This window comes from Haliaeetus leucocephalus, unplaced genomic scaffold, assembly GCF_000737465.1.
Source record: "Haliaeetus leucocephalus isolate CR32 unplaced genomic scaffold, Haliaeetus_leucocephalus-4.0 Scaffold795, whole genome shotgun sequence".
Classification (NCBI taxonomy): domain Eukaryota; kingdom Metazoa; phylum Chordata; class Aves; order Accipitriformes; family Accipitridae; genus Haliaeetus; species Haliaeetus leucocephalus.
In genome coordinates this window covers 3496750-3508861 of record NW_010973231.1, presented here as the reverse complement: position 1 = coordinate 3508861, position 12112 = coordinate 3496750, and the positions used below count along the sequence as shown (strand labels likewise).

General features: G+C 41.5%; 1 protein-coding gene across 1 annotated transcript in view; it reads right to left on the bottom strand.

Moving 5' to 3' along the window:
- ARHGAP6 (Rho GTPase activating protein 6) overlaps nt 1-12112 on the bottom strand; it is a 338151-nt gene that overhangs the window by 25413 nt on the left and 300626 nt on the right. The window contains exons 4-5 of the mRNA XM_010581575.1: nt 6681-6937; nt 2491-2686 (exon numbers count right to left, since the gene is read on the bottom strand). Coding sequence (XP_010579877.1) covers nt 2491-2686; nt 6681-6937 — 453 coding nt within the window. The remainder of the gene's footprint in view (nt 1-2490; nt 2687-6680; nt 6938-12112) is intronic.

Sequence of the window (12112 nt, the reverse complement as noted above, 5' to 3'; positions counted from 1 at the left end):
TTTTCCAACTTAAACGATTCTATGATTTTGTACTACAAGAATGTCAAACAAACAATAATGCGGTTGTCAAATGGACATACTTTTCTGAGTAACAGAAACTGAACAATTTGAGAGTAAATGCACCTTAGAGGTGACAGGGTCTTTAGCAATGAGAATGAGAGGGGAAATCTTAGAGACTTAGGCAGCTGTGCACATAATATCATTTTACACAGTTAGATATTTTTTGCAAAAAGGATTAAATTATCTATAAGCTTTGAAAAGTTTATGGTCTCACAAAGGCTACTCTGCAACATTCATTTTCACTACTGGCATACAGGAGATGTAAAATAACCTTGCAAAACAAATGCCTTTTGATAGCCATGAGGCTACACTTGCTTGCTAGAGATGTGTAGCTTCACAGTGGTGTTTGGAGTTGCAAATTTTCATCAGAGAAATTCAGATAGGATTCTGCCTTTTAGTTTCTAGTCTCAACATGACACGTCTCTTCAAATATTCTTTTATCTTTGCATAACAGAAAATTACGTTGATGGAATAACATTTAATAAACCCAGGAACACTGGCAGGGAAACATCTGAGATGGAGATACTCATACTGGGCAAAAACTGGAGGCTGGTTACCAGCTCCTGCACAGACATACAGCATTTGTTTTACACTGCGGGTCTGCAGGAAGTCAAGCCTTTACAACTCTGGGACATGATTCCAGGGAAAACAGGGAGGGTGAACAAGGCCAGGGGCTTTTATGGCTAAAAACATAACTATTTTTTATCATATACTATTCAAAATGAGCATTTAAAGCATTTGTGAGAAACCCCTACATGATTTACTGCTGAAAAATTGGCCGAAAGGACTTACAAATACAGGCAAGTATTTTCAGAATCAGAAACCTAGTCCATCATACAGCCTGGAATGGTGTTGCTACAGGATTGTTGCTAGAACAGAAAGTCCTCTATTATCACTAAAGCCAACAAGCAAATAGTAGTGTCTGTCTTCTGCAATCTTTACATTTCTCAAAGTCAACGAATGCTGATGACTGTTTTGTGGATGGCAGATTAAATTGGAAATTGAAGAACATCAATAATTGCCCCAAATTATCTCAGATTATTGTGTTCTGAGGTACTACAGTGCACTCTTAGAAAATGCACCCCAAAAAATCATAAATTTTCTTGAAAAGGAAACTTTAATGTAAAGCAAATATTTTAGTAACAAACGTTGTATAGAAAAGAATCTTTGTTATGACAGTGGGTTAACTGGATTAAAAAATTTATCACAGATGTTCAAGTGACATAAAATCACAGTATCCAAAGGACACTCAGCAGGATGGGTTTTTTGGGCGACTGAGACACTTTTATTTTCTCCAAACTCAGCTACCCTTGCTTAAAGGGATGGAAGTAACTAATCTCAAACTTAATCATCCCTACACTTATTTGTCAGCCATGGTATCTAATTTGTGTAAAAGGCTAACAATGACTCTCTTTCGCAGTTTTCCTTTATATATTTGTAAGCAACATGGTTTTCAATTATGTATTGCAAAAGCTCAGCATTATTATTTAAATTGCAGTCCCTCATCTGCAAAAGCCTTTCATTCAGAGTCAGTAAGTGATTGCTTTCTGGTCAAATTAAGCATCAAATGCATCATTTGGTGTTGCAGTCACCATTACTTAATGGTTTGTTTATTATCTGGCCATGTGATAACTCCATCTTGCTGTGGCCAAGTTATTTCAATTCTCATTAAAAATCTTTACAAGACTAAGATACATTGGGAGAGATGTTGAACAGATACCTCGATTAACTATTGTTTCTGCATTACATAAAGCTGGTGGGAGGTTTGTGTCTGGATGATCATGAAGACATGAGAAGAATATTGGCAGGAGTTTATAACTCCCTTCGGAGAGAGCAGACCCAAGCCTGAGGCTGGTCGGGGGACTCAAGCCAGGGACAAACTGAGTAGCCAGCCTGTAAGACTTGTAGTGAACTGGAAAAAGCTTCTTGAAGCTTAATATAATTTAGCATGGAATTTTTTTCTTTCTCTGAGCCTCTATCTTCAAATGCTGTTTCTAGTTAAGTCCTGCACTGTAGTATAAACAGTTAATTTAGCTCTTACACCTTAAGTCATTTTGAAGAATGGCTCCAGGCTGACTGGCACATTTCAGACTTTCATTCTCAAGGTATGGGTAAACCCTTGGGGTGTGAAGAGCCATTCCTGCAGAGCTGAGCACTCCAGTACGAGATGAATGACCTCCAAGAAACGTCTCTTCCCCCTGCTGTATGGGCCAGTTTGTGAGCTTGTAGCATAGATCCTTAGGTAAGATACCATCTAAGTAATTATTTGTGAGGCAGTATCTTTAGCAAGAGGCAAAATAGGAGGGAAAGCATCTGACTTTCAAAGATGTCCTTGCAATTTGAAGTATATGCTTGCTTCTCAAAATACACATTTATTTATATTATAGTAAAAATATATCTGCCACTCCTGGGAAAACAAAATATTCTTACCATGCTTTTCCAAGTGCTGGCAGCAACTATCTACAAGCCGGGGAACCTGCCTGTAAATAGGGTTCAGGCTTAGTTTCTTATCTCTTGCCTTTTCTTTCTTGCTCTGGGCTTCTGCTGGCAAAGAGAGCTGGAGAGCCTCTAACAATCGTGACTGATTGTCATCAAGATCCGTAATAGAGTCCACAGACATCGCGCCCTGTAAAATACACACACATGAACAATCAGTACGGCTGGAGAAATCTAAACACCACAGGACCTTATCTAATACAGACTTTTGCCCACCTGCATTTTAAACAAACTAATATAAAAATATAATTTGCTACACAGTTTTTGTAGATTAATGAAGTTATAATACCAGTGTAATGGATGGGAAAATCACAATGGTACCAATGCTATTATTACCATACTACAAGGAATACAAATTAGGTATTGAAAAAACTAAATTCTTTTCACTCACTCAGCATACCTTTTTATTGTTGTAAGCCTGCACATACTGCAGGACAAGGATGAATCATGGTCTGTGTGTGCACCTCACAGTACAATATTTATGTGCATGGAGATATATAGACATTTTTAAACCTGATTCCCTACTTCCTCTGCAGCTCGGGCCATTGTATCAGTGAAAATGATGCAAATAGATTTACAACCGTACACCAAATACAGTTAACTAATAACACAAATACATACAACGGGGGAGATTGAAATGATCCCATGTTATCACAGAACAACGGCACACCAGAGAAGTAGAGGGGTAGTACTTTTTAGATAATTCTACTTCATTTATCTTAATATTTTAAAATCATTACAATTCCAATGAAAGCTTTGAAAACTATGTTTTGATTACAGCAAGGCACAGAAGTTCAAGCAGTCCGTAAAGCATAAAGCAGCACAAGCAGCAGCAGGTTTGTGGCATCTTTCAATGTTCACACTTGAAAACTAAGATATTTTTTTTCCAACCACAAGATTGTTATCACTTCAGAATGACCATTTCCCTCAATTCTTATTAAAGTAACCAGGCAAAAACATTTTAGGGAACATCTAGGCTTATAAATTATAATAAAAAAAAGAAAAATTTTCGTTTTAATTCTCATTAGAAATATCTATTGTAAATTATTTTCTTTCTTTCTGAAACAAAGAGGTAGTGTACAAAGTGTAAAAGGTCCTGTACAAGGATCCAGCATGTCATCCTAAGAAATAATGAAGAAAATGTAAATTCCCATTCAAAACTTTGCTGACAACTCTAATTTCTTAAAAGCATGCTATTCTGCTGACAGGTATTTCATAGGCTGCTAGTGAGATCTCTATGTCTATTAAATGAGAATTGTACAACTGCTAGGGAATTTCAAGCTCTAGAATTATTTTCTTCCATCAGGCTAGAAAACTGAACTTTACAAAGATTTCCAATTCATAGGCAACTCATACAAAGTCCACTGAGATTTCAAATTAATTTAAAAATTTTTAGTTCATAGTATCTTTTTTAAAAAAAGCATCTAACTTATCAGGTATAGTTCTGTTTATTATAACTCATGGAAGACTTAAGAATAAAACACAGTGAAGTTTTTAGATTTTTTTGGACCCACATCTCTAAACAATTACTAGACCCTTTAGAATGCAACTTTGACCTTGATTTCTGATGTCTCTCAGAAGTACATTTGCTTGATTCCCTCTACCATTTCCTGCCAAAAGCAAACAAAAAGAACCCCCAAACCAAACAAGAATCTCTGGCTATGTTCCATGTATGCAAAATTCCAACTGAACAATTTTTCTATTTTGTTTTTAAGAGTTTCGGGTTTCAGACATCAAAATTAGTCGACTGACACTGAAAATCCTAACACCATCCTCACAGCTGCAGCTCCCCAGCAGCTCCTGTACGACAGGTGCCCTCCTTTATACCTTGTCTTTACTGGTCCCTCCCTGCCTGCAAAGCATCCTCACCTCATGAATCATTATTATCACAGAGTCACTTAAGTCGGATTCAGTTCCCTAAAATAGATGTAAATACAGTCAGTTCGCCATTATCCTTCGGCATTTTATCAAAATTGTGGATTAACTGGGGCATTGAGCTGGCTTTACGAAGAGTGACCTTGAGTTCAGTGGCTGAAGTACAGCATTGCTTGGCAATACCAAGTCCAGGCCAGCTCTGATTTTAAATTTCAAAGTGCACAGGAAAACACTACCAATATACTCCATGGATCCAGCTCAAAGTCAGCCAGACCTATAGAACTGCTAAGGAACAATGCAGGAGATCGTGCACATTGCTACTCCACTACTCCAGGACTATTAACACAGACACAGTGCTACCTGGACTGCAATGCCCAGCAACCAAAGAAAAATCAAGTTCCATCTACTAGACGTTACCTTTGCACATAATGGATACCAGTCCCTGCGCCACCACGACAAGTTCAAAATCTAAATAAACTGGGCAAGTTTTAAGCTAAGCACACAAAAACATGAAGGAAAGAGGAGATTAAAGAGGAGATGGAAAGTGCAAAAAGAAAATGAAGCCCAGAGGGACAGGTGTGGAATGAAGGTCAGATAAAGCTTTTCTTTGCTTTTTAAGGGTTATAGAAGGCTTTTCTCTTTTGAAAAGATGAGCAATATTACAGAGTATGCATGGGATCAAGTACTATCCATGGCAGATCCATTTTCACTCTATATGTTATGCTGTTTGAGTAGTAAAGCAGTATGACTGAGCTCCTGATACTTGAATAAATTTTGACTGCATAATATATATATATATATAAAAATAATATATTAACGGAGAGTCAGAATATTGTCTATAATAAGCACACAGAAAATGTCTTGCTGGATGACCAGAGTCTCAAATTCCAACTGCTGGGCAAAACTCCTACAGAGAAAATGCAGCAAGTGATTTCTGTCTAGCTCTTGAAGGAGAGATAACCACAGCACTCATACCATGAGCTCTGCAGCCAGCATTACCTTATACCCCTTTCACTGAAAGCCTCAGCTGCCTGTTCATATGGTCTGGACAGGCCAATAGATGTGCATTATGGGTATATAAGAATGAAACATCTTCAAATATTATGCCCTCAGCTATCTGCAGACAGAATGTAGACTTCAAGCTTCAGCTGACAGCTAGAGGGAAAGAAGGCAGGTCATAGGGCTCTTCAATTGCCTCTTAATTTGCAATTAACTCCAGTTCTATTCCTCTTAACACCATGGATTAAAGAGCTCTACATAGCATTTCTCTGAAGTAGGTCTTACCCTAGGGATGAAAGATGGTGAGAATCCTAAGAAAATACTTTACTGCCCAGGGTCTGTTCTTGTACCCCAAATTCCTTCTCAGATTACTTAACAGGGGTTTTTATTGGAAGTATTTTATTACGCATTTTTTCCTCCCTCCATTGCAAATGAAATTCAAAAGCAGTAATTCTAGAACCTCTATCCCATGGTAACAACGACAATAACAACAACAAAATCTACTACTGTTACTAGCTGCAATACTGGAAAACTGGAAATCTCAGAGCATAAAATTTATAAAGAACAGAACCCTGCAAACAAATGGTCTACCAGGTACCTATCCTACATGCAGGATTAATGTTCAACCCGAGCCACCGCACTGTGCTCTGCTGCCAAAGGCATCTTCATAGCCTGTATACAGAAATGTCCTTCAAAGAGCCTGGTACAAATTTACTCTGACGACTTCTTACTTACCATCAAGGACATGATCAGAATTAAGACCATACGGGTTTTTTACTAATACTAGGATAGCGCTTAATAATTAGATTTATTTCAAAGTTTGTGGAGCTAGATTAACATAAGTATACATATAAATATCAATCACACAGGTTTAGTCTTCCCCAGCTGAAAAAATTAGGTTGAAGACGGATGGAATTTGTTAAATCTAAAAGACCTAGACAGAAGAAGGTAAATAAAGGGAGTGAACAGGAAGACTTCTAAATAACCTCTCTGCCACTTTGCGATCTGTAACAGACTTGCACAGTCTGTATGATCTGTTCCCAAGAGCACCAGAGAAAGAAGATTTCCACTACAGTTAGAATTTTTTGCTATTGACCAGGCCAGCTTCCACCTGAAAAAAAAAAAAATCACTGTTCGAACATGACAGAAGAAAATATTCCACAATCCACAGACACAACAGGGTTTTTTCCTGCTCTAGCTAAACCCTCTGGACCTACTGGCATGCACCACATGGTGATGGGTCTACTTACACGCCTCCTTGCTCGTGGTGCTGGCTCGGGTGTGTTAGGAGAAGTGGATTCGTTCGGTGTTTCTGAGGTTGAGCTAAGAGATGAGTTACTGCTTGAAAGTTCTTTGTTCTGCCTTTTAGTTCCAAACGGCAAGAGAAAGGCCACAAAATCTGAAACATCTTTTTGCTCTTCTCTCTGAGAGTCTTGCTTGAGCTTGTAGGCCCGGTCATTAGCAATCACTTGGGACAAGGGCATTCCAAAAGCCTGGGGAATAAATTCTGCAAGAACAACAACAAAATTAATATTTACTGAACATCTGATATTTATTTAGTACAAAAAGAATTAAGTATTAAGCTGCTAAAAAGAAAACCAATCTGAAGTCCCTTTAAATATATAATAATTCCAATGAGGTATTGGACTGCATAATAACAACAACAACATTCAAACAATAAAATAATAGTGGAAATGTGCCAGGTAATTGTAGCCCATGGTATCTGAATCTTGTTTCCAGTTGGATCATGCAAGATACACCACACAGAATCTTAGAAAATCACTTGGGAGCAGACCTAATTAAGATCTTAACTTCCACTGAAAGCAACTGGAAGTCAGGCACTTCTGGCTACATCTAGATGGTGCAGAGACATCAGGGGCACTGGTAACCCAATCCTGAGACTGGGGAGCCTAGCCGGCCCGTGCCACAGCTCTGTCATGTTTCAGACCCCTTCACCAGCTTTCTTTCTCACAAATGCTCCAGGGCACCAGAGTCAAGGGGTACAGGTACGTGCATGGGTCTCATTACAGGTCAGGCGGGTACGTGCCTACCTGTACAGCGAGCTTGTAAGTGCATCCACCATTCAGACTAAGCCTTAAAAGACATGGTTTTACTGCTTTAACATAGTAGTAAGAATAAACCAGTTTAACAGTGGTATATCAGTATAAAGGTTCTTTGTAACAGTACAAAAATATGTATGGACATATAGAAATACAGGAGAATACAGGTTTCTCTCAATTAACAAAAAGAACATAATCCCATCCCACATCAATACAACTATAATGTACAAAACCAGCATATACTTCAGGTCTCAAAGTAAAATGCTGAACTATTTTACAAAATAGAAAAATATTCTACAGTGAATCAGCCAACAACAACTAACACTGAAATTCTTGTCATTAAGTTTCAAATCTAGACCTATCTGAGATTTGTAGAATCAAAACCATTGGGCCAGACTGCCAACTACAACTGTTTTGTGCTCCAATTGAATGAAAAAATAGCTATTGACTCTATTCATCCTGGTGAAAATGGGTGCAACTTCTACTAGGTTCCAGTTTCAGACCTGCCTGTATCACGAATAAATAAAGCACCAAAGATTACAGGCAACATTTTTTTTTAAGTATGAAAAAAGGAACAACAACAAAAAAGCAAACAAGCAAAAAAAAATCCTTATCCTTCTCTTTTGCCACAGTCATCTAAATGATTAAAGGCCAAAGTTCCTCCTGGGACTTAAAAGTCTGACTGTATCTTTGATGACACTTTCAAATTTTATCTAGGCTTGCATTATCATTAAGACTAAAGTAAGGCATTGAAAAGAAGATTACATTTTATGAATCTTGAATGAGGATACTACTAGCCTATCCTACTAAAGAGACAAGGGCCTGTTGTTCTGATTTGGTGAGAAACATTACTGCTCTTCAGAAGTATGAAATGTTAAGACCTGAACTAACTTTGGTGGCCAGACAAAACTAAATCTGGAAGCAGAGCCTCACATATCAAGTCTGGAGGTGACCTGTGAGTAGAATGTCATCTAAAACCATCTGTATTTAATTTAGGACAAGAAAGAACATCATCACATGGGTATCAAGCCATGCAGGGATTGCCATTTGCAGGAGTCCAGAGTTAGACCCATTCCTCCTGCACCCAGCAGAGTGTGGCTATAAAATGATGAGAGTATTAGTACTAAAATTTTTTACTGTTCTGAATTACCTTCCCATGAACATTTAAGACCACGAACTTGAAATACACATATGCAACTGTCATGGTTGAAGCCCAGCCAGTAACAAAGCACCATGAAGCCACTCGCTCATTCATCCCCCCCGGCCATGGTGGGATGAGGAGAAAATATAAAGAAATGCTCGTGGGTCGAGAGCAGGACAGGGAGGGACCACTCCCCACTTATGGGCATGGGAAAAAGACAGGCTCAATGTGGGGAAGAAACAACATCAATTTAATTTACTACCAATCAAATCAGAACAAGGATAATGAGAAGCAAACCCAAACCTGAGAACACCTTCCCCCCATCCCTCCCTCCTTCCCGCCTCAGCCCCACTCCTGGTTCTCTCTCCCTCCTCGGGGAATGGGGGCTGGGGTCAGTTCCTCACCCCTGGTCTCTGCCGCTCCTTCCTCCTCAGGGGGAGGAGGACTCCGCACTCGGTCCTGCTCCGCCATGGGGTGTCTCCCACGGGAGACAGCCCTTCACAAACTTCTCCAATGTGGGTTCTTTCCCCAGGCTGCAGTCCTTCAGTCCCAGCCTGCTCCAGCGTGGGCTTTCCCACGGAGCCCCGGCCATCTTGGGGGGCATCCATCCCCCTGCTCCGGCGTGGGCTCCTCTCTCCCTGGGCTGCAGGTGGGTATCTGCTCCCCGCTCCCCTCCACGGGCTGGGGGGGACAGCCTGATGCCTCACTGTGGGCTGTGGGGGCATCCCCTCCTCCGGCACACCTCCTCTCCTCCTTCCTCCCTGACCTCGGTACCCACAGAGGGGTTCCTCTCCCATTCCAATCCCCCGACTCACCGCAGGTTTCCCCTCTGAACTCCGTTCTGCCAGAGGCGCTACCGCCGTTGCTGATTAGGTCGGCCTTGGCCAGAGTTGGGTCCGGCTTGGAACCGCGGAAGCTTCTAGCAGTTTCATAGAATCATAGAATCATTTAGGTTGGAAAAGAGCTTCAAGATCATCGAGTCCTACTGTCAACCATGCCCACTAAACCATGTTCTGAAGTGCCACGTCTATGCTTTTTTTGAACACCTCCAGGGATGGTGACTCTACCACTTTCCCGGGCAGCCTGTTCCAATGCCTGACAACCCTTTTGGTGAAGAAATTTTTCCTAATATCCAATCTAAACCTCTCCTGCCGCAACTTGCGGCCATTTCCTCTTGTCCTATCACTAGTTACTTGACAGAAGAGACCAACACCACCTCACTACAACCCCCTTTCAGGTAGTTGCAGAGAGCGATCAGGTCTCCCCTCAGCCTCCTTTTCTCCAGACCAAACAGCCCCAGTCCCCTCAGCCGCCCCTCATAAGACTTGTGCTCCAGGCCCCTCACCAGCTTGGTTGCCCTTCTCTGGACACGCTCCAGCACCTCCATGTCTTTCCTGTAGTGAGGGGCCCAAAACTGAACACGGGACTCGAGGTGCGGCCTCACCAGTGCCCAGTACAGGGGGACGATCACCTCCCTGCTCCTGCTGGCCACACTATTTCTGATACAGGCCAGGATGCCGTTGGCCACCTTGGCCACCTGGGCACACTGCTGGCTCATATTCAGCCGGCTGTCAACCAACACCCCCAGGTCTTTCTCTGCCGGGCAGCTTTCCAGCCCCTCTTCCCCAAGCCTGTAGCGCTGCGTGGGGTTGTTGTGACCCAAGTGCAGGACCCGGCACTTGGCCTTGTTGAACCTCATACAATTGGCCTCAGCCCATCGATCCAGCCTGTCCAGATCCCTCTGAAGAGCCTTCCTACCCTCCAGCAGATCAACCCTCCCTCCCAACGTGGTGTCGCTTCTCACAGGAGCCGCCCCTGCAGCCCGTTCCCTGCTACCAAAACCCCACCACACAAACCCGTAACAGCAACACATCTACCTTTCTGCCTGTCTAACCAGGTACGTTGTTATACCTCCAGCATCCCTATTTATCTGTCCTTTCACAACCTTTCCTGAGAAAAGCCACTGAGCCAAATGAAATCCTGGACATGAAATATTTCTCTGGTTTTGGCTCACAGACACTCGTACTTCCAATTGGGATGGGATGGCAGTATGTAGCACAGTGATGCCCAACAGGACGCTGATGCCGTTGATCCTACAGCACTAGGACCAACTGGGACAAGAACAGCATGAGATAAGATCTGAGCACTGCTTCGTTAAAAGATTTTCATTAAAACGACCCTCTCCCTGACTTGGTTATGTAAAGGCTGGTATTTTGAGGTAGGTGTTGCTCCTCCTTGAAAACCCTCAGGTGTTGAATGCCAGGTTTTTAATTGCTCTTGCTCAACATGCCTGTGTAGCACTGAAAGGACACTGAACCTCTGCTCTAGGCTGCTTTGCTGTAGGCCTCCTTCTCAGAGGACATGAACTGCTTCCATGATTTCTCAATGTCTGGCAGAGATGGGGAACTGGATGAAAACCAACTGGCTGATTTTCAGACTAAATACAGATGGAAGTGATGCTGGCTGGCAGTGGTAATTATGTTAAGGAATTGGCAAAAGCAGTAACTTTTTGCTCGTTTGTTGAAATTAAGAGAATTGGTTGCACCCTCTGCAAACTGGCTACAACCTCAAGTTCCCACCAAAGCTCCTGTGTGTGTGTGCCGTGGAGGGGGGTGGTGGCGATGAGCATATTTTGCCCACCACTCTTCAGAAGTATTCAATCCCAACAATTTTCTTGTTGGACAAGTAATGTCATGTCCATTAGAGTGAATGCTAGCCCTTTTGACATTTCAGATTCATTAAAAAAAAAAAAAAAAAAAAAGTTGTAGTCATGCAAAGTATTTAGCAACCCACTGATGGGGGAGAAAGGGCAGGGACTCAGATGTAAGATGTGTAGGTTTGAGGCTCCGATCTCACAATCAAGCTAAAAGCTCCTGCTGCAGGCTGGAGATCCCTACTGTTGGAGATGTTTAATTTGTATGAAGAAACATTCCTTAGAGCAGGGTCTCAAACTTTGGTCTGTTGTACACATACTAAATGACTGTAAAACCAAAAAAATTTGTTCACTTATTCAATCATCAAAGTGGGTAGAAATTTTGCAGAAAGCACCATGTAAAAATGTGAAACAACCTGGCAGACTGGGCAATCGGTGTGGAAACACAGACTCATATCCTTAGCCCGAAGAGCAGCATATAAGGACTTGACTTTAGATCCATTCTGGTTTTTAGTGTTTACTGGCACAGGAGACAATGTGCTATTTTGGAGAAGTGCACAATTTCTTTTACCAGAAAATCCATCTTGCAGCTATGGAAAATTTCTTAAGAAAATTTTGATCAAAACTCGTATGTTCCCAAGATATCTTTCTGTGATGGCAAATCAGCATTTTCTAATAAAAAGCAGCATGTCACAGAAAAACTCCAAGCCAAATCAAGTAAGAGTTTCAGTGACCAGAAATCCTTTTCTTTGCTAATCAAATGATGATATCCAGGATGTTGACCCATACGGTTAGCTTACTTGGCCTCATGCCACCCTGTCCAAGTAT